The sequence below is a fragment of the Anas acuta genome, chromosome 1 (assembly GCF_963932015.1).
Source record: "Anas acuta chromosome 1, bAnaAcu1.1, whole genome shotgun sequence".
NCBI classification, from domain to species: domain Eukaryota; kingdom Metazoa; phylum Chordata; class Aves; order Anseriformes; family Anatidae; genus Anas; species Anas acuta.
The window spans coordinates 42158680-42181293 of NC_088979.1; the positions used below are offsets into that span (position 1 = coordinate 42158680).

The 22614-nt window shown below is 38.0% G+C and overlaps 2 protein-coding genes across 2 annotated transcripts; one reads left to right on the plus strand and one right to left on the minus strand.

The window, feature by feature from the left end:
* Positions 1-299: 299 nt before the first annotated feature.
* MZT1 (mitotic spindle organizing protein 1) lies at positions 300-5394 on the minus strand. Its single transcript, XM_068676098.1, has 3 exons — positions 5264-5394; positions 3219-3364; positions 300-865 (listed from the first exon to the last, which is right to left on the minus strand). Exons 1-3 carry the CDS (start codon positions 5310-5312, stop codon positions 842-844), a joined length of 219 nt encoding a protein of 72 aa, XP_068532199.1. The 5' UTR covers positions 5313-5394; the 3' UTR covers positions 300-841.
* Positions 5395-5503: 109 nt separating this feature from the next.
* BORA (BORA aurora kinase A activator) lies at positions 5504-22614 on the plus strand. The gene is made up of 13 exons (XM_068676087.1): positions 5504-5661; positions 6379-6549; positions 7730-7836; positions 10978-11023; positions 11902-11983; positions 13135-13200; positions 13994-14050; positions 15352-15569; positions 16816-16969; positions 17928-18526; positions 18935-19066; positions 20661-20835; positions 21618-22614. Exons 2-13 carry the CDS (start codon positions 6394-6396, stop codon positions 21701-21703), a joined length of 1878 nt encoding a protein of 625 aa, XP_068532188.1. The 5' UTR covers positions 5504-5661; positions 6379-6393; the 3' UTR covers positions 21704-22614.

Genomic DNA, 22614 nt, shown 5'->3' on the forward strand with positions numbered 1-22614 from the left:
ATCAGTGAAAATTCCTAGTGCTGAATATAGAGACATTCCTACAAAAAAATGAGCATTAAGACTCACAACCAAATCTGGTAATTTCTATATATGCTTTGAGTAGGAAGTAACAACATAGGCTTAATATTTTCAGGTCTAGTACTCCAAACAAGTGTAAACTAAATAGGATTTGAACTCTGTAAGATATCCCTCTGCCATACAGAATTCAAATTTACATAGATATCTGCATAAGTCGAAGTTCCTTTTTTACTCAGGTTAAAAACACTTCTTATAACAACATGAATTAAAAGGACAATTAATTAGCTTCATTATAAAAGTGCTTTATTTCTTTCGGAATGAGACTGAAGTCACTTAAATTATCACTGATACTCTAGTTACAATCAAGTCAGGAGGGGCTTCATTCCTATCTTGACCACAGATCAAAGTGTCTGCATTGGTTTATACAAATACAGGAGTAAAAACAGGATACATTAGCAGTTCTAAAGGATGCATTAACCAGCTATACTCAAAATATCCACTGGAACATGCTAGCAATTTCAGCAAGTGTTCAGTACCTGGCATGGTTTAAAAATACTGGATGCTAAAGTGTGATTACACTGTATTTACAAATGGTTCACAAAAATAACCAAGTATTAAAGAATAAAAAAATTATTGTTGGGCCTATCTTATTTTAAAAAAACTTCTCAAAGCTGTTCTGTACATCATCCTTTTCAAGAAGATTACAGAAATATTCTGAAACCTTCACAGCCATAATTTCACTTTATGTCTGAACAGCAGTCAATTTTCATATCTATTACCCCTACAACTTTGAATTCTTCTCATGCAGAACGCTTCTCCCATGTCAGCCTGTCATATTTTCAGCAGCCTAGAAAAAGAAAAAACATTTATTACAAGTCGTAAAAAGAAAATACCAAGCAAGTTAAAGCCTTACACCTACGTAGAAAACTTCAAATCTAAAGATAAGCTATTTATAATCTTCATAAGCTGTCATGTTGTTCTCTAAGGAATAGCTTAATATATATATATATTTAATAATGCTTTCAACTGCCATTAGCCTTTATAAACATCGCCATTTCTGTTTGTTTTGTTAAATCATGTATCTTTATCTGAGCAGATTGTATCCTGACCATTTTACTCTAATGCTTTCAGTAAGTGCAAAAATGCATGAAACTTTGCGTAGTGAACCCCAAAGGAAAATCTCTAATTATTGCTCACTCAGTGAAATTATTTACAAAAAATTTATTAAAAATGACACATCGCAACTGCCTAAATCACATTGCCAATTATTTGATCAAATATTTAATCAAATATTTGATCCATTTCCTAAGCCTTCATAACTGCGCAACTTAACTCACACAACGAGGTGCAGTACTGATGGCAGGCAGGCATTAGTAAATTTTAAGCCAGTTATGGGACAAACAGGCAAAGGACAGCAACAAAAGCATGACCAGCATGGCTGAACAGGGAACTTCTACTGTGTATCTGGGAGACAAAGAGTTTTGTCTGTGGAAGAAGGGACAGGCAACTCGAGGAGAGTACGAGGAAGTTACCAGCATATCCAGAGAAATAATCAGGAAGGCCAAAGCCTAGCATGAACTCAACCTGGCCACTACGGTTAAGGATAAAAAAAAACATTTTTTATAAATATATTAACAGCAAGAGGACCAAACATCTGACTTTGCATCTGTTTTTACTAACCTGTCCTTGGGGTACTCATCCTCCTGGCCTGGAAGTCTGGGACAAGGAGCAGAAGAACCCCCCCACACCTCTGGTAGAAACAGTTAGAGACCTGCAGCTCCACCTGGACTGTCTTTCAACAGGACTGGATGGGATCCATATGAGGGTGCCAAGGGAGTTGGTGAATGTGATTGCTGGGCCACTTTCCATCATCTGTCAGTGGTCTTGGTCATCTGGAGAGGTCCCAACTCGATCTCCAGTCCTAACTGAAGACTTGCCAATGTGGCACCCATCTATAAGAAGGGTCGTGAGGAGGACCCAGGGAACTACAGGCCTGTCAGCCTGACCGCGGTGCCAGGAGAGGTGATGGAACAGGTCATCTTGAAGGCAATCACACAGCATGTGCGGGACAGCCAGGGGATCAAGCCCTGCCAGCATAGGTTCATGAAAGGCCAGTCCTGCCTGACCAACCTCATCTCCTTCTGTGACCAGGTGACCCGCCTGGTGGATGAGGGAAAGGCTGTTGATGTAGTCTACTGAGACTTCAGCAAGGCCTTTGACATGGTCTCCCACGGTATTCTCCTGGAGAAGCTGACAGCCCATGGCTTGGGCAGGTACACCCTTTGCTGGGTTAAAAACTGGCTGGATGGCTGTGCCCAGAGAGTGGTGGTGACTGGAGTGAAATCCAGCTGGTGACTGGTCACCAGTGGTGTTCCCCAGGAGTCGGTGTTGGGGCCAATCCTCTTTAACACCTTTAGTGATGATTTGGATGAGGGAACTGAGTGCACCCTCAGTAAGTTTGCAGACGACACCAAGCTGGGGGGAAGCGTTTATCTGCTGAAGGGTAGGAAGGCCCTGCAGAGGGACCTGGACAGGATGGGTCGATGGGCAGAGGCCAATGGGATGAGGTTCTATGATAGTCAAAAACTCAAGGGTGGAAAAATAGCCCTGAGTAGCATACATACAGTCAAAATCTAGAAATTGAGTTTTGTACAGATCAGAACAGAAATAGATAGGCTAGAAATGGACTTTCCCTCCAACCCCAGAGAAATAAGTTACACTGGAAAAGAAACCATAACGCTTAGGTAGGTAGTAAAGAACAAAAACCCTTTAAAAAGGCAGGTCAGTTTTTTAAATTCTAGTCATTTACTCTATTAGCTGAACAGCTAAATTACAAAACATCACGTATATCCACATGCACCCCTATGAAATTCCTTTGCTTGCCCACGGAGAGATTTAAAGCATGGGTGGATGTGGTTAGAGCAATGTGTGAAGTCTACATAAACACCAGCAGCTGCATGAACTTGTTTACAAACACTGAACACTGAAGCTGAAGTTGCTTAAGTAAGCTGATGCAGGTTGAAGAAGAAAGCAGCAAAATAATCACAACATGATGCAGATGAGGGGGCAAATGGCAGCTGAAAACTCCAGATTAGAAGACTGCTTTTTATTTCAAAGTAGAATTTATACATGGAAGTATAGCAAACTGAACATAGATTTGATTCTTTTAAGGGTACGTGCTTTTTAATTAACAGAAATACCTTTAGAGCTTCTGTAGCTTTACGCAGTTCTTTAATAACAGAAGATAATGCTTCTGGATTGATGCCCTGCTCACAAAGTCGCACACAAATAGACAAGGTCTCCATATCCAAACCAGTATTTAATATTCTTGAAATCTCAAACAGAACTGTAAAAGGAAAAAATGAAATCAATTTAGACCCTACAGCAATCAAAAGTGTTTTTCATCAAAATTTATTTTTCACTGTAGAATCCGTGGAGGTGGCAGTCAAGGAAAGCATGTGCAGCATGAACCTCAACAGTATTTGTGGTCTGCTTTCCAGTGCAAGTCAGAATCTACAGCTCCTCACTGACTTAGGTATCATGCATCTCTGATTCAGCAAACTTAACGCTGGATAACGGGTTTTGGAAAAAGTGAAAAAAATCAATGATTAAACTGCTTGCAAATTATGTGAAAGGTAGGCTATAAGAATATGCAGTTTTGAACTCCAAATACTTACTCGAAGACAAGTTTAAATGGACTGGAAGCTTTGACAGAGAATCCCAGGAGCTTTCTAGCCCTTTCGTTTTATAGCTAAGCCTGGCTTTATATCCAACACTAATAGTGGACTAAGGACAAGCAATACTATTAGAATTTTACATAACATGAAAAAAGACTTACAGGATTACATGTCGATATGAAACCTTCTAGAGAAGGAGATTGCAGTCTGTTGTGTTGTAACAAAAATCCCCCTCTTCCCTTTCAAGTCTTCCCTGGAAGGCCCCATTTCTTTAATACCCTTAAACAGTTTTAATTACACATATAGCAGCAGAGCTTGTTGAGAGTTTATTTCTGGGTGCCACGGTAATCTCCAACCTGAGGCTATGTCGATACAGCTTTAGTTTGTATAGATGCTACTCCCCCAAATTAGAAGAAAATAAAGTAGGTCACTCTTACCATATAAAACCAACATGGCATGCAACTCCTGTCCTCTTGACAGCTATGAAAATATTGTGTATATTTTGTATTGTGTACGCTTCAGTGTAACAAAAGCATATTGTAGCACAGCCTCAGTCACATTTACACAGGCCAAGAAATGAAAGGCCTAACACATCCAGTCAATTCCACTGAAGTCACAGGGAAAAAAGTCAGATGCTGTGGAAGAAATCCTCTGACTTTCACAACAACAAAAGTTATCTGGCCATAGGAGTTAAATTATGAGCCTCATTAGCGCACTTCCAAAGGAAGCCTTCATATTAAACCACCCTCAAGGGATTTCTCAGCTGCTTTCTGCTCAGCCTGAAACCCACAGAATTTGCCCCAGCCGTCCTCCAGAAAAACTTACATTACGCCCTCAAAGTTCTGCTGTATTTCCCTCAAAAGATGTAATTTTATGCCCTGTTGGCTACCTCTGCTTTTCCACCAGATAGTGTCAAGCGTCCCCTCCAAGCTGCCTTAGCTTCTCCCTCCACAACAGAAAAAAGCTGTTTGTCCATACTAAGTTTGTCCCCTCTGATTCCCCACCTCCCCCCCAAGTCACATCTGCCTCCTCTAAGCATCCTTAACTTTTAGCATCCATTCCACATGGTGCTTTTTTTTTAAGACACAGAGTTAAAACACGCCTCCAGAGCCTGCTAGCTTTGATTCTCCAGAGTTAGCCTGACAAGGAACGGCAACAACTTTATTTTTATTCACCCTGCTCACGTTGCTGAGAGTTTGTTTATTTACTTTAGGTTATTTGTTTATTTATTTTAGTTTATTTGTTTATTTAGTTTAGTTTATTTATTTTAAGAGTATCTATAAGTCTCTAGACTCATAAATATTTCCCCCTGCTTTCAGTGCCGCTTCTCCCGGACCCTTTATGCCACAGGGCGGTCATTTTAATTTGTACTTTGGGCTATTCTGGCTCTGTAGCGCCCGCTGCTCTCCTCACAGCCCCTTCATCACCAGGCCGCCCTCCTGAGGAAGGGAACTGGTACACCCACAGCTTAATAACAGGCATATTAGCCGAACCCAGAGCTTAATAAACATCTCCTGGGTTTAATTAGGGCTTAATTAGGGTTTAATTAGGGCTATTTGCCCCCTCACCGTCCATGGTCTCCCTCACGGCGTTGAGGCTGGCGGCGTTGCTCGCCATGGCGACCGCGCGAGCCCCACCCGGAAGCGGAAGCCTCCCCTCCCGCGTCACGTGACGCCGCCCCCCCAGGCCCCGCCCCGCCCAGCAGCGCGGTTCGAATTCGTGCCGCGGCCCCCGCTGCCTATTGGCCCGTTCGAGACAGGAGGGCGAGCCGCCATTGGCTCGGCCGCGGGGGCGGCGCGCTCTGATTGGGCAGCGCCGCGGAGGGGGCGGGGGCAGTTAAAGAGCCTGGCGGCGCCGCGGCCGCGGCCGCTTTGAGCTGGGGCGAGCGGCAGCGGGCGCCCGGCACCCGCCCGCCAACGGCCACAACGGCCGCGCTCAGCGCCCGCGGCTCGGGGGGGCCCGGGGGGTACGTGAGGGGAGGGGGGGGGGGCGCTCGCTTTCAGCGCTGCCGCGGTGCTTTTTAAACGTCTTTGGTTTTTAATTTATTTTTTCTTTTGCTTTTTGAGGCTTTCGGGAGCGGTGTTTGGGTTGCTCGCGCGCTGTCCCCTCAGGGAATGATGCTGAGCGGGAGTGCGTCGGTGTGGGGTCGGGGCGGTTGTGCCCCCTGGGGAAGAGGGGGCTCAGGGGAGACCTCACTGCTCTCTGCAGCTACCTGGAAGGAAGGTGTGGGGAGCTGGGGGTCAGCCTCTTCTCACAGATAACTAACAATATGACCAGAGGGAATGGCCTCAAGTTGCACCAGGAGAGGTTTAGGTTGGAAATTAGTGGAAATATCCTCTCAGAAAGAGCAGTCAGGCATTGGAACAGGTTGCCCAGGGAGGTGGTGGAGTCACTGTCCCTGGGGGTGTTCAAGGAAAGGTTGGACCTGGCGCCTAGGGACATGGCTTAGTGGGTGACATTGGTGGTAGGGTGATGGTTGGACCAGGTGGTCTTGGAGGGCTTGTCCAATCTTTACGATTCTATACAAAAGTCAGTATCACCAAGCCCGAGTTACCTATCTTTGCTACTCTCTTGGCTCCTAATGTTAAACCATTGCTCCTTAAAATCATTAAGACAACCCCCCAAAAAAAGCACACCAGAATTCTAACTTCCTTCCCCTCTCCCTTTTCTCTCTCTTTTCTAGGCACAGCTCATTGGCATGGGTGATACCAAAGAAGCTAAAATGCAGATCACGCCTGAAACTCCAGGACGCGCCGTGGTCCTGAATCCTTTTGAAAGTCCAAGCGATTATTATACACTTCAGGAGCAGATTGTCTCCAGTCCTTCAGTCTTTAAGTCAACAAAATCTTCATCTGTAAGATCTAGTCTTTAGATAGCTATATAGATGTTATATATAGCACTAATGTTCTAAAATGCTTGAACACTGCATTTTATTTTAGTGTATTTCAATGTAGTACTAAGCCAAGAAATTTGAGGGCATTTCTGTGGTTCTGTTGCTGACTTCAGCATGCTTCTTAAAGTACTAACATTGTTGCTCAGTCTTCGTACCTTATTGATAATAACAATTATTTTAAACTTTAAATATGTGGTGTGCCAATAGGTTAGCATATACTTGGTAAATACAAGAAAAATAAAAGAATAAAGAACAGTTTTAAAAAATAAGTATGGCAGTGGTGCTCTTGTCCCACATTAAGTGGAACAAAACCAAATCCTACTTAAGTGCTAAGCAGTCTGTGTGCAAGCAACAGTTATTTTTACTTTTACCATGAGCTGCTTGCATATATATCATGCATTGCACATGTGTATGGAACACATTTTTCAGCTGTAAATTGCATTCTGATTTTCACTGGAAATTACCTCAATAAGGTTTGCAGAGGGCTGCGCTGGTGAAGCTAAAAGGGTAGACTTGGTAGATCATTTGCTCAGTGTTTTGTACGTAAGTGTTTAATTAAATAAAGGAGGGAGGTTGCTTTATTCTTGAACTGTATTTTGTTGTGAACTATGCACAGCATTCCCCCAAAGTGTGCCTTTGTGGTCTGCATATGGTATTACAACTCCTGAGGCTCCTTGGAAAAGTGGAATAAAAGGAAGGTTGCTATATTATTTGGATATGTTGGATTAGATAAACACATTATCTAATGCGTTTTCAGGGAACCACATTTTTCATTGTGGCAATCCAGAAGCAGTTTTATCCCATGTTCTAGATCTTCAGTAAATTTGTCCTCAGAAGTTGAGGGGAAAAAATGACAACTAGATTCGTAAACGTTACCAATAGGCTTCCACTGCATATAATCTCACAAATCATTTTCATACCACTACCAAGATGAAAAAATCTGATTGAGGTGGGGTTTTGTTGTGTTGTTGTTTTCTTTTGGAAGTAGGTCATTTAAGTAGAAACTTTTTTGATTGGCTTTGACAAATTATCTGCAAGTTATGGCTATGTTGTTCTATAGGTATTTGTCCTGTGGTTTTATGTTTATAATATTTCACTAGCAAGCATTAAGTTTCCATTTCTTTTTTTTTTTTTATTTTAGACACCAGGAAAATTTAGATGGTCTATCGACCAGCTTGCTCTAATAAATCCTGTGGAAATTGACTCAGAAGATGTTCGACGCCAAGCAATGTATTTGAGTCATGCTAGGTAACTCACCATCTGTTTTTAGGCAGTTAACTTAGCTTGAATAGCAGAACACTGTTTGTTTGCTTTATTGGTATTTCTCACAACATTAAAGATCTTTTATTCAAATCTTACAACATAAATTTTTACATGTCCCTGACGTGGATATAGCCTTTAGATGAGGCTCCTCTGTATTACTCTTTTTTTAAAGTTAAGAACAGCAGTGCCTCTAAGATTGCAATTTGGAAGACAGATACAGCAGTCAACAAAAGCAGGAAAGATAACTTGCCAATAACTACTATCTAGCTACCTCTCCTGCCTTGCCACAATCCTGTTCTTATCACAACACAGTTTATCTTCTCAGAGCGTTCAGCATTGACACACAGGAAGCATGGACTTCTTTTGTCTTTGGGACACATGCAGAAGGATAAAGCTGGGAAAGCCAGTATTGACAAGCCAGTACTATTTTTGAAAAGTACGATTATAACTAATGCGAAGGAGAAAAGCCTAAAATCTTTGTCTTTAAGTTAGTTACTTGAGGTTATATGGGATCTTGATCACAACTTTGTCCTTTCTTTGAATCTTTTCATGGTGGGGGGGAATACGAGCAAGTACAACAGGCTTGGTAGTCAGTGCACAGGTTGAAGGATGGTATTTAATGCTACTAATGCAGTGATGTGTCAAAGGTAGTCAAGGGAAGATCAAAAGTGTTGATTCCTGTAAGTAGTCCCATATGTTTCTCAGATGTGAACTTCCACAAAGAATTGCACCTCATGACACGAAGCACCATAGTAAAGGAATAGTAAAACAATCTTCTTTCCAGTTTATTCCTGTAGGACTTCCAAGTCCTGCAAATGAAATGGAGGAACAGATAGAGGGCTGTTCAAGGCGAGAGTCCTCTGGATGTTGTGGATTAGACAGTTTTTCTTACAGTCTGACTGTATTTTCGTTGCTCTTTTTGGACAGGAAGGAGGTGTAAGAAGGAATAGGATTTTCTGTTTATAGTAGAGATGTAGAAAGAATATAACTGTCCTTGGCTATATCTGTGGGTCATGTATATGGGTGGATGCATGGAGGGGGAGAGAGAGAAGTATGTATGTAAAACTTTGTATGACAACTGATTTTAATTTATCTTGCATAAATACTGCTTTACAGAAACTAAAAAGTGTCATATGCAGCTCTTGACATTAGAAGTTTCTGATTTAAAAAAAAAAAGACTTTTTGAAGCATGTGTTTTGAAAACTACAGTATGTTTTGGGTTGGAAAGGACCTTAAATCTCATCTGGTTCCAACCCCTGCCATGGGCAGGGACACCTCCCACCAGACCAGGTTGCTCAAAGCCCCATCCAGCCTGGCCTTGAACACTTCCAGGGACGGGGCATCCAAAATAACGTTACCTGAACTATATACTGTTTTAATAAAGCTCATTAACAAAGTCATTTTCTCAGGCACTTGCAAAGAACCACAAGCATAAGGAATTTGGGGTATATTTCAAACTGTTAATTCTCCAGTACGTAATGAAAACCTTGGGTAGCACCAGTGTGAAAACCTATGAGCACTCTGTGTAGTGTGTGTGTATTATATGTAGACTTAGGTTTGTGCAATAATACTGTTTTCATAAACTGGGCATCATCTATGTGCTGTATGTTCATTGCATTATTTATAAAGCAATTTCAAGAACCTTTTCCTGGCAAACTGTTAAGGAAAAATAGAAGGCATATCAGTAATTTACATAGCTGTGTTTTGTTACTGTGGCACAGTCTTGTACAGGAACTTTTTGTTTTTACTTTCTGGTGGTAGAATCTATGCTGTCTTGCATTCTGCGTGTCAAAGCTGGAAGTGCTCTGTTGCTTGAAGTTGTGTGCAAGACTGGCTTTTATTCCTGTTAAATACACATGCCACTTTCACTTTATTTTCGTGAGTTAGGCACTAAAGAAAACCCATCCTATCTCTGCGCTAGTCAGTGCTTTTAGTGGGAGCTGCTTTCCCGGTTTCACTGTTCATCCTTTGGAGTCTGACTTGCAGGGATGCTTATTACTCATGATCCACTATGCGTAACTAAACAATGATTGTATGTTTACTTTTTTGGTACTGTACCACCATTTTGTGCAAGCATCTTCACAGAACAGTCATTTATAATGTCTTCAGCTACATCTGCTTAGATGATGCGAAAGGTAGCATATCAAAGTACTGTAGAACTCTTTAAAGTCTGATTCTCATCAAAGAAAGAGAGCTACGAGGGAAACTTTATTTATGTATAGCTACACCTATATCTGTTTGTTTTTTTTTTTTTTAGCAAATAATGTCTGTTACCTGACTGATTTTTAATATTATGTACTCAGGATACTAACTCTACCGCAAAGTATTATGATTGATCTTTCTAAAATGATGAAAAGTCATTGTAATCTATTGTGAATCTTATAAAATAGAAAGTAGTAATTGAGACTTGAATGTGATTGTTAGAGGAAATATAAACAGAGAAGCTCAAATATTTGAAGGTGGTAGAAGTAGTTGCAAATTTTAATGACTATTTTTAGATTAGGCTTCTTGATTTTTTTTTTTTGCAAAAGGTGTGTTAAGGGAATGTGTTAATTGGTTCAAATTGAAAAATAGTTTCTTCAGCTCAGGAAACACTATGCTATTTTAAAGGGAGAATCCTGTGCTGGGAAAGTAGGCTGTGTCAGAAATTTGAGTGTGCAAATGTGCTCTAAATATGTTCTGTTGCTCTCTTTTTTTTCAAATATTTTATTCTACTTGATTTTATAGTAAGCTCCTTTGAACTGTTACCATATTAGGCTTACAAAGTTCAACGTGAGTAAATGGTTTATTTTGGAAAATCAACTATAATTGAGCCTTTGTTCATATTTAAAAAATATGCTTACTGATACAAAGAGTAAATAGAAGGTCAGCAAATCTGTATCTGTAAATTGTACACAACTTTTTGAAATGAATTAAAGTAACTGTCATATGTTTGTCCATTTCTGAACTTGTAGTATGAGTTTATTGCTTGTAACAGTAAAAACATGAAGTCTTAAAGTTTAGTATGATTTCGTTTATCATATTTCTCTTATAAATATGCTTTTTTAAAAAAAAAGACTACATGGTTGGACTCTATTTTTTTCCAATTGCAATAGTTTTGTAACTTAATTGGTTTTTGTTCCTTAGAATTGATAAGGAGACAGAAGACAGAAGGCAAAAAGCCATTGAGGAGGTAATCAAACTTTCTATGCTCTAAAATGTTAATTTGTTTTAACTATATACTTCTCCCCCTCCCCCCCAAAAAAAAAACAAAAAAACAACAAACAAAACAAACAAACAAACAAAAAACTTCCTTGTGAGGCCTAAGAACAGCATGGAAATGATAACTCGGAAACTTGGATAAAAATCACACCTGTAGTAGTTGCGCATTTCACGTTGAGATTTCTTCAATTTCAGTCTTGCTTTTATTGTGAGAACAGAATTTGCCACATGTTTCTTGAGGCTAAGTAATAGTGTTTATGTTCTTAACATCAGACTAGTTTTAGAGTATAACTGACAGCAGGTATGGAAACAACTAAGCCATATGAACTAATATTACCAAAAAGCCTTGGTCATACACATTTCTTACTGCTACTGCAGAGTTTCTTTTCTACTTTTGCAAAATAGCTCAGTTGTCAAAGTACAACAACTTAATTTCAAATTTTATTTTTTTTAAGTATGTTAAACTACGCTGCAAATATGGTAGTATGCAGTAAGTGCTGTAGAGATGATTCAATTTTTTAAATGGATAGTTAATGTTAATTAAGTGTCTACAGTTTTCATTGTGCAGACTTGAAAGATCTGAGCTGGTATATGACATTCAGAACACGGGTTCTTTTTAAATCAAACTGTTCCTCATTAATAACTTGGGACCTGAAATAACAATATATAGGTATAAGAAAACTTTCCTTTAGGTTTGGGGAAGGAAGAAGTAAAATTCTTAAATATAGGTCTGTTAATAGTAAAAGGTATGCCTTAATTTTTTTCTTGGTCAGAGTACTAATCTAAAATAAGCTGGGAGTTCACAATTCTTAAAAATGCTAAGTTGTTTTTTATTCTATTTTACTCTAGTTTTTCACAAAAAGACTAATAGTTCCTTCTCCTTGGACTGATCACGAAGGCAAGCAAGTTTCTCAGTTTAATTCAACTAAATGTAAGTAGCTTTTGTCTGTCCACCTAGAATTGTCTAGCATTTGAAAAAATTATCCATTGCTTTTTTTAACTTCAAATTTCAAGAACCACTAATAAAAGATGGCACAACTGATGGATTTCTAACAGTTCTCTCCAAGTGCTTTCTTAGTTTAAAAATTATTTATTAATCCAGCATCTTAATTTTTTTCTATTTCATCTTTTGGATCCTGTTCTTAAATCTTCTTCCTGTCATAACATTTCTCCAACCAGCTTAGTTCACACACACAACTTTGCTGAGCCAGTAGTGATAATAGCCGGGTCTTCCGTTTCATTCTTTTCTTTGTCATCTTTCTCATATTCCGATTGCTTTCCTGTCAGTATAAATGTATGGGAACAGAGTTCTATATTTTTCTACCTTTATTTGGTATGTAAGTTCCTGTTGTCCTCTGTGTCCTGCTATGTCACTATCACTGTATGTTGTGGGTTTTCTAAACTTATTTAATATATGCCATTATTAGGTTTTGTTTAAAATCGTATAACAATATTAATAACATAGTCAACGCACAGTAGGTGGCTTAGAAGCTGAACAAGTGTTGGCTTTGAAATACTGTGTGGCAGGAAATTCTTAAATAAGTGTTTGGGGTCTTTGATAAACTATTAAAGTACTTCCTCAAGGAGATGCAAGGTATGGATAGTGGGTTTTGAATTGTCAATTTTAAAATAATCAATTCTTGAGCAAAGAACATAAGCCACAATCCTAGACCTGGGAAAGTGAGTGGTGAAACAAAGTGGTGTAATGCTGTATAAAAAGGATAGAGTGGTAGATTCTTTGTCTTCAAGTCCGGTCTGCATAATTTTTTGCAAATGTATTTTACTTTTAACGCAGCCTATTTGCTAGCCATAATCCAGTTTTGTTTCTAATCTCTAATGTAGAGGAGGCTGCAGTGGGCAAAGATTTGGGCAAAGTTGATGCTATTTCACAAAGCTTTTTTTAATAGAAATACTGTAATTCTTAATCGGATATAATTGTAACTTTAGTATTCCTTTCTAATCTCTCCAAAACTTTAATACAGCTATATACAATTTCTGTATCAAATATTCTAATTTACAGCTGTTAAGTTTCAGAACTATATGCAGCACATACTTAAATTTAAATTCTTATCTGTTTCACAGCCATAGATCTAAATAGCATTTCTCCAATTGGAAGACAGCTACCTCTGCAGCCTGGGAAAAGCAATGGTGAGGAAAAAGCAATGTCTGAAATTACAGGTTTTCTTTGAAGCACTGTAACCCACTTTTTAAAGGCTACTTAACTTCAAAAGGGAATGATTTTTTGGTCAATATTCCTGAAGAAATATTAGTTCAAGAACTGTTCTTGAACTGTGTGCTACTGCTTATCTTAATATCTGTTTCTTATAGTAATTTCATTCTATTATATTGGTTCATAGTCTTCAAAAAGTAAAAAAAAAAAAAAAACAAAAACACACACACAAAAAAAACACCTCTGTGGAGTGTACTTTTTCCAAGTCCATACGTGCTCTATTATCTGAATTTACAAATAGTAAATAAAAGCTTCAGGTTTATGGGTAAATTAGTTTCAAGAAACCTTTAATGTATTGGATCATTTTGGGTTACAAAATCTTGGTTATTCTCTCTGCCAAATAAATAGTTTAAAAGATTAAAAGATGTTGTAAGGTGTCTGTTTCATTACAGATTTTTTTCTTCCAAGGTATTTTGGTCTTTCTCCCATTTCCTTTTCAATCCTTCTTTTCATCAGAGGCCTATTTCCTCTGTTAAGAATGCCTCTCCAGAGGCCTCTGTACTACAGCCCTCTATTTTATCTCTAGGCTTGATGAGTATGCTATGTATAGTGTTGCCAAATCAGAATCCTAGTCTTAATTAACACTTTTCCTTATTGCAACTGTAACCTTTAAATAGCTCAATCGCAATGTAATTTAAAAGTTAATTTTTGTTTCTACAGTTATACTAAAAGGTCACTGTAAGCTAATTTTGTTGATTTTATTCATTACAGCTGCTTGTCAGACAGTACTGTCTTTGCCAGTGGATTTTAATTTAGAGAAAATACTAGGTATGCTTTGTAATATCTAAATTTAATTATGGATGTCTAAATAGAAAAGGTGTTTTTGTCTTGTTTTTGCTGTTTTTGTCTTATGAAATAAGGAAAATTTAATGTATGAATTAGAGCTTTTAGTAAGTGGTCTTAAAAATAGCCAGTTATTGGATGTTGCATGTATGTTGACATACAACTTAAAGTTGATATGAGTGTAGACATAAGGATAAAAGAAAAGGAGGATTATTTGAGCTATATTAAAACACCAAATGCAAAATTGTTAATAAGCAGAAGACTTTTTTTTCCTCCTTCAAATATAGCAGTTAGTTAACTTTGACAGTGACTTGTGATTAGGTCAGCTCTACAATAAGGCTTACAGCCCAGTCTTTCCTTGAGTAAAACTGTGCTGTAATTATGTGCCTTTAATTTAAGTTAAGCTGTGGTGGTGACTGGCAGTTAAATGGTGGCAAAAATGCCATGGTTGCTGAGGAGGAAGGGAGAACAGTACAAAATTAATTTCTCTGTCTACCAGATCAAGCAATGACTGCTTGGCTCTCTAGGCAAAAGGACTGTAAAGGCCTCTTCTTACAGTTTCGAGATGTGAATAGACAGTTCAGACTTTTTTGGCTGCTTGCTCCTATCCCAATATTGAAGTTCACAATCCCCCGATTGTGCCAGTTAAATTATTTGTGAGATTGCAGTGTAAACTTATTTAACTTGGTTATCAAAACTAAAATAGAACCATACACAGTGCTTCAGTGTTTGATCTTAACAAATGTTTTCATCAACAAGTAGTGCATGAATTCAGGTGAACTTTCATCTCTTACGCTAAATAACCAATTAGAGCAAGATATTTGAATGAGTGTTTGTTAATATTGCACTTCTACTGTAAACTGCTAAACTGCTTTAACGTCAAGTTCAATCTGTTTTATCTTTTGGATACATCACCATGACCATCAGAGCACATGAGATACTTGAAAAAGGGTCTTGTCTTGCTTATAGAGTATAAAATCCCTTTCACCAATTTAAAATGTTAAGAGTAATATAGTTTTGGAAACAGGCCAGTAAGTAGATGCTAGCCCCTCTCTCTGTTAAATAAATTGCAGACTAATGTGTTAAAGGTTGATAGGCAGAAGCAGAACCTTAGTAGGTAGAGTGTAATGATTGTTGTAATGTTAACAAATTGGGATAGGTCCCTAAATTAGTTCAATTCCGTGCTGTAATGGTAAATTGGATTAAATGTTTTGTTATATATGCCTCCATAGTGGAAAGTTTTTCTTGCGTTCTTATTGGAAACAACTTTCCCCCCACGTTTCTAGGTGAATATTTTAGAACTGATGAATTTGCAGATCAGTCTCAGGAAAACCTGAGCTCTTCATCACTCAGAAGAAAGTTGTTTTTAGAAGAAAATGGAAGTGTATCTGAGTGTTTGTCCCCTCCTCTGCATAATCCATGCGGTAGTCAGCCACTTGGAGTGCTTTGTTCAATAGATATATCTCCAGTCCGGTGCAGAAGCCCCCTGGAAACATCTAGCTCAGTAAGTAGCCTGTTGGGGGATGGATGGGATGTGACTTAGCTGGCACAAACTCTTTACAGCAGGCTGCACCAATTCTGTTTTGTAACAGATTTAACAAGATGAACAGCCATGTTTTTTTAGAACGCTACAACTGCTTTATGGGAGAGCAGGTATTAGACCAAGGGTGTTTTTTTTTTTCAAATTCCATTTTCAGAACAAATTTATATGAACAGAAGTCTTAAAAGAACATAGAACTAATTTTTAATCATGCATAAAACTATAATGTCATGCTGCTATTCTCTATAGAAGGCATTGTGTTTTAATTTCCTTTTGCTATGAAAATGAAGTACGAATTGCTATATCAAGGAGTTTTCTGTAAATATGTTGGGAACTGGTTATTTGTAAAATGAGTACATATGGGAAAAAATGTTTAAATCGATGAGGTGCTCACTAAAATATTAGCTGATAAAAACTGATGATACAATTATAACCCTTATAGCTCATAAGCTCACTTGTGGTGGGAGAAATAACTTTTCATATAAACAGATATTTGAATGTAGTGCTACATAAACTTTTCTCCATTGACCAGCAAATTCAGATGAATAGACAAATATTAGAAAATTGAATGTTATGCCTGTTTCCTAAACTGAGGGTGAATCTTATGTCCAGATAACCAGCTAAGCTCTTTTAGGTGGCATGGTGGTATGGCTTCATCTGTTTGGAGGCTGAAGTGCATGGAAAAAAATAATTCCAGCAAGAGTGTAGCTTAAAAAAAAGTCCATGCTATAGTAAAGCATTCCTGTAACACAATTATACTGCTAAAATATATATTTTGCACCAGACTCTTAAGCAAGATCTATTGTGTGTTTTTTTGAGGAAAATTACTTTGCTTGTGAGTTAAGCAATAAAGATATTGATTCCATTACAATATAAATAGTAGGCAGCTTTCATCTGTCATGGTGTTAGAAACTGAGGTGAAATACTTGACTATACACTCGGTTTAGGCTTCTTGTAGTTATTAAATATAATGGGTGTTACATTCTCAGTTGGTATTAAGTGACAGAGGCCATTGCTCTTCTATGTGGAGGCGTAAAGTCCAAGTGAAAAGGTGGAACAAAGCCAAACCAATGAAAGATTGTCTTCATACAAGAAGGCTAGATTTCCCTCAGTACTGCCATATTAAGCTTGTAAATAAGAAAATTTATTGTGTGCATATTAATTGAAGTTTCCATTATGAAAATGTGTTGGTTTTTTTTTGTTATTGAAGGGTCAGTTTTCATCCAGTCCTATTCAGGGAGGAACAAGGGCGTACAGTCTGGGAAGCATAACCAGCCCCCCGTTTCCAGAGGGGTCTCCTGCACATGCTGGTTCTCCTGCTTTTTCACCAATTGCTTTTCATATAAGACATACACCACTGTCAGGTATGGTTTCACTGTATATGTATTACTCGTTTTTGATTTACACGTTTGGATTAAATAAGCAGCAGTGTTTTTACTGGAATTTGTTTCAGAGACAAGGTAGTGGGCTTGGCATGCCAGCAGTCTCCTTCTGTTTGGCACAGTCGTTGGCTGTGAAGTATCTGAATAATGTGAAACAGGGAAGTGTATCTGCTTGCAAGAATCAGTTAAGGAAAATAATTTAGAAAAAGGAATGGAGACCTAATGAACAAAATGTGAAGGATTAATCTAGTGTGTGGAGGGGGTTTAAAGCCATATGCCTGAGCAGATAGGTCACAGTTTTGATTTGGTCAGACCTGAAGCATTTTAATTGGACAAGGGATATTTAGCTTGAGCTTTCAAATCATGTTATGGTCAAGATGATTTAAAATGAACTTGACTAGAGAAGAAATGACAACCGTTGGTGTCCTTGTTGTTCCTCTAGAAAATGTCAGTATTTTCATTTTTCATCCGTTACCTGGGAGGACTTGAGCCATGTTTATGCATGATTCTGCTCTGAGCCTTATAATGTTTCAGTACGATTACATAAACAGATTGCATTGGTGTTTCCCCACACTTGATTTTAATTTTTTGACAATTTTATCGCTACTTAAAAATTTTTACATGCTTATGGAATGTGTGCGTATTTTTTATTCTGAAAACAGATGGGGAACCAGCCTGCACACACTTTCCTGGGAACACTATAACATTGCTGTTTGAAAATGCAAGACCTCCTCAGCCTTAGACATAGTTTGCCTTGCAAAATACAGAGTTGGAAAAAAATTTGGTGGTAAAACTTGGATTCTAGAAGGCCTTGGGGCAAGGAGGCAATTCTCTGAAATACTGTGTAGTTGGCTATAATTATTCCAAGTACTGCGGAGCTTTGAGCATAGTGACTTCTGGTATCTAATGGAATAACTTTGTTTTTTTTTCCTGTGCACAGACCAAAGAAAACTTACATTTTGTTCTCCAGATATTGCTTCTGCATCCAATAGAATGACACCCCCAAGTACAAGAAGTCCTTACATAGATGGTTGTTCTCCAATTAAAAATTGTTCTCCTATGAGTCTTGGAGGATGTAGGGGATCTGCCCAGTATCAGACTTCTGTCATCAGAATACCATTTGCAGTTGAAAATCATGACGAGGATGAGGACAAAGAAAATGCTGCTCCCGCGGAAGTGCGGTTCCCAGAAATGGATAACGGGATAAACTTGTGTCAGCAGGACGGTGATGCTTTTGCACATGGTACACATCTTGTTGTAACAACTGTGTCTATTGCACAAGATCACTCGGAAGCTTGTCATCAAAGGCTGTCATCGTTTCAGGATACAGAAGGCTTAAAGGAGAATAATACTGTAGATATGGCTGATGCAGCTGAAGTGTCAGAGGAGAACGCTTGGATAAAAGAAACAATTGGCAACAGCAATGCACCCATGACCAGCTTTATGACAGGGATCACTTTCAGCATTGAGAACTCTCGCATGTGCATGTCGCCTCTTGCGGAAAGCAGTGCAAATCCTTGTGACAGCAGCAGCATTCAGGTAAAAACAAAACCCTTTTTGCTTTCCTATCAAATCGAACTAAATAAAGGCATGTTTAGCATGTATGCCATGCTGGATGCATTTGCCTATTTTTCCCTCACTGGATGTAGCTTGCAGGTTGTACTGGGGCTTTTACCATGGGTCCACCCCAACTTCCTTTCTCCAGTAGACCTTACATACTTACATACACTTAATGATTTTTTTTTAATGTCACTACGTACAGTAATACATTTAACTTGATCCAAACAAATTCTGGCTGACTATTTTACAACTTCCTTTTGTTAGTATCTGATAGTTGGTTACATTTGATTAACGAAGCTTAATTTAAGTCATATCCCTCAGATTTTTATACTTGATTTATTGGTGATAAATTGCAGTACAATTTAAAGTTCTTCCTCTTGATTTCAGGTGGACAGTGGTTATAATACACAGACATGTGGAAGCAGCATTATGGATACTGTGGGGGCTGAAAACAGTTGCAGAGAAAATGATGTGAATACTAACATATTTCAGAATAAATCTCAGCTTCCTAAAACAAAGGTAGGAGTTAAATTACTGGAAAAAGTCTTCCCATCTAATTCATCTGTTCATTATTTTACTCAGTTTCAAGGGGTATGAGAAAAAAAACTGTCAGGCAATTAAGTGCAAAACAGCATATCAATATAGCATCATTTCAAGTATGTTGAAAACAAGGAAGAAATATAGGACAAACATTGTAAGCTGTAATAAAGGAAAAGGTAGTTTAACGAGAAACTGAGGTACATGCATAAAGGGTAGGTTTTGAGGCTGCTTATGGTCTGTCCTTCATTTTGTTGTTCTTGCTTTTTTTCTTTTATTGCTTAGTTTTCAAAATCTTGAGTGCCTGTGGGAAATCACATTTTTGGGGGAATACTGTCCACCACTTCATTTTATAAACTTGCCTCCAGTTTTCTTCACTGTTTCTAAAAGGCTGACTTGGTGGGGGTCTCTTGGTGAGATGAGTCTTTTGATTATGAGCCCTGTAGTGACCTACTTTAAAAAAGCCTACAGAAGACAACTAGCAAGATTCCCAGGCTCTTAGTCTCGTGACTGATGGGGAAGAATTCTTCCAGAGCAAGGGAAGCAGGGCTACAGTTTCTTTGCAGGAGAAAGCAAAAGTCATCTCCTCAGACTTAGTATATGGTCTTATAAACTTAGTTGTATATTGTCTTCTACTTAATGGTTTATGGTCTTCGAAGGAGAGATGGTAGTGACCAGTAACTTATATATATATAACGCTTTTATCCAAGCGTTCTCCTCTGACACTTCAGCTGCATCAGCCATATATATATATATGTGTGTGTGTGTGTGTGTATATATATATATATATGTATATATGTATGTATGTATATATAAATATAAATATATTTATATATATTCATAAATATATATATATAAAAAAAAAGCTCATTCAGTCTTGATTTCAGTTCTGGATGTGATACACTAATAGCTGCTTCTCTTCCATGGTAGAGTGGATTGATGCTGTCTCACAGACCAATGGCAATAAATCTGGGACTCAGCTCAGTTAAGATTAGGATAACTGCCCATAACAGGAAGAATAGATGAATCTTTTATTCCTCTAACTTCTAAAAATACTCATCAACTCTGAGGTCCTGTCGCAGGCATCCTGGTGGATATGGATTATGTGTGACTATCCTTCAGAATCAGTTGGCTCCTATCAAATATGTTCGAGATGGTCAGCAATGTCACACAACTGGCTTTTCCCACGGCCAGTCTTGCAATGGCTCGATCCTGATTAAACTCAATTTTATATTTTGGATTAGAATTTGCATTGCTGACATTAATGTACTTAATTCAGCTCTTAAAACAGAGAACCCCCAGAGAATGGAAAGCAAAAAGCATGGCTATTGCTGGCTGAAAGAATTGAGCCTGGCTCATTCAGAGCATGTATGCTTTAAGAGATTCTTGTTGACAGCCTGTCTCAGCAATTGTCAAGACAAAACATTTTTATTGCTCTTTCATTTCAGAAGAGGAAGGATGGAGGCAAAGGTATTAACTTTAACTTGACAATTTCAGATAGTAAGTTTGGATCTTGTTTCTTTGGGGGATTTTTTGTGAAAATGGTTTTAAAATAAACTTTTCCTTATAAACCTAGGAATGTGCTTTAAGCCATAAGGACAGTCAGTTGCTGAGAGCAAAATCTCCAGAGAAGCAATCCTGTTTCCATAAAGCGAAAACGTATAACGTGGTATTTGGTCAAAATGCAAATTGCAACATTTCTACCTGGAAGCATAAAAATGAAAATCAAATTCAGGGATTTCACAGAAGTGGTATGTAATGTCCTGATGGGGAACTTCAGTTGTGTTGTCTAATAAATGTTGATATGTGTTACATCAATGTATAGGGAAATGGGAAAAGGTAGGCTCAGCCTAAATCAAGTGATGAAACTCAGCTGATTTTCGTTGGGAATATACGTATGTTTCATAGTAGATAACAGGCTGTTAAAAATGAATGCTCCAGCATCCTTTCCAAGGAACGTAAGCAGGTGCAATGATTTTCACTGGTCTTAGTTATGTCAGTAAGGGAACAGTGCAGCCTTTGTTATTATGGAAGTAAATAATTACATTTCTACTTCCCTCTCACATTTGGTCCTAATCCTATTATGTCTGCTGCAAGAATTACCAAAAAAATGGAGTATCTAGATAAAGTATCTAGAAATACCATTCTTGCATGGCAGTTTTTGCAAAAAGCATTTATTTAAGAAAACTCAAAATACTGAGAAAACCATCAATGAACAAAAGCAGTGGAATGAGGAGGGTCTGGAAGCCCAGAACTTCCTTTGCCTAATCAAATAAGATTTGAATAAACTTGATTGGATTTGTTAAAAAGGTTCATTTGGAGTTAATGTGCTTGTGTGTGTTTAGAAACAAAAATATGGCTGGTATTTTTCTAACCCTACTAAGTAAGAGGGAAGGGAAGAGATGTGGGGAAAAATGGAAATTTGGGGGCTATGTGTTTGTAGTGCTCTGAAGCTTTATATTTTTTGTGGATTACTCAAAACATCCATTTTAGTAGTTGCTCTGGTTGAAGTAGTCTTTCTTTCTCTTTATAGCAACGATATCCAGTCCCAGGATACTAGATGGAAATTCTACTTCCTACTCTGTTCAACAGTCCACAGAAAGGCCGACATCACAGTGACAGATGCATAGCCATCAGCACACTAAGCTTGAAACAGTTGGTCCAACCTGAATTTGAGAGAAACTGACAATGTTTTTAAAAATTTCAGAAGTGGAAGTATGAGCAGCATTGCATAGCATTAAAAAGCAATGTGTTAGAGGTGGGACTTCTGTGCAGGCATTGTATGAATGGAACAGTTCTTGGAAAAAATGTCATCGGTAACGTACCACTGAAGTCTTTCTGAAAAATATCTTTAAAAAGGGAAACTTCTATGCTGTCAATAAAACGTGTTTTTAGTATTCACATTTCAAAAAATAAAAATCAAATAAAAATCACTTTAGGTTTCTCACCAGCAAACATGATGTATGTTGTTCTTACTTCAGTAACAATTTTATCAGTGTTTCTGTAATGTTTCTGATGATAATTGAACCTAATGTCCTGAGAGATCTATTTAATAAACTTGAAATAGTGCCCTACTAAAAGGTGGAAATACTTGATAGGAATTGATAAATCCTAGAGGATTCATTTTTTAAAAAGTAAAGAATTAATTTAGATTTCTGGAAAACTAGTATGTTTAATTGGGCATTCAAAAGTTCTCAGCCTTAACTGGTAAGATTTGTAGCTCAAAGGCAAGATGGCTTATTGTCAAATTGAAGCGTATTTATTACTTTGTCTTTTGTTTCTCACAATTTTCTTTAACAATCAGTTGAATGGGTTACCTTTAGATTTCTGGAATGTGCAAAGGAACGAATAACAGCATACAACAGTGTAGAGGGAGAAGATGATAACCAGGGTACTGCAAATTATGATCAATTTCTGAACTGCTCTGTATGATAGCTATGGTTAAGACTTGGTTTTACATTTTTAATGAAAAATGTTGATTCTTTATAGTGATCTGTTCAGTGATCAGAGGCTTTTAAAGTAGCAGATTT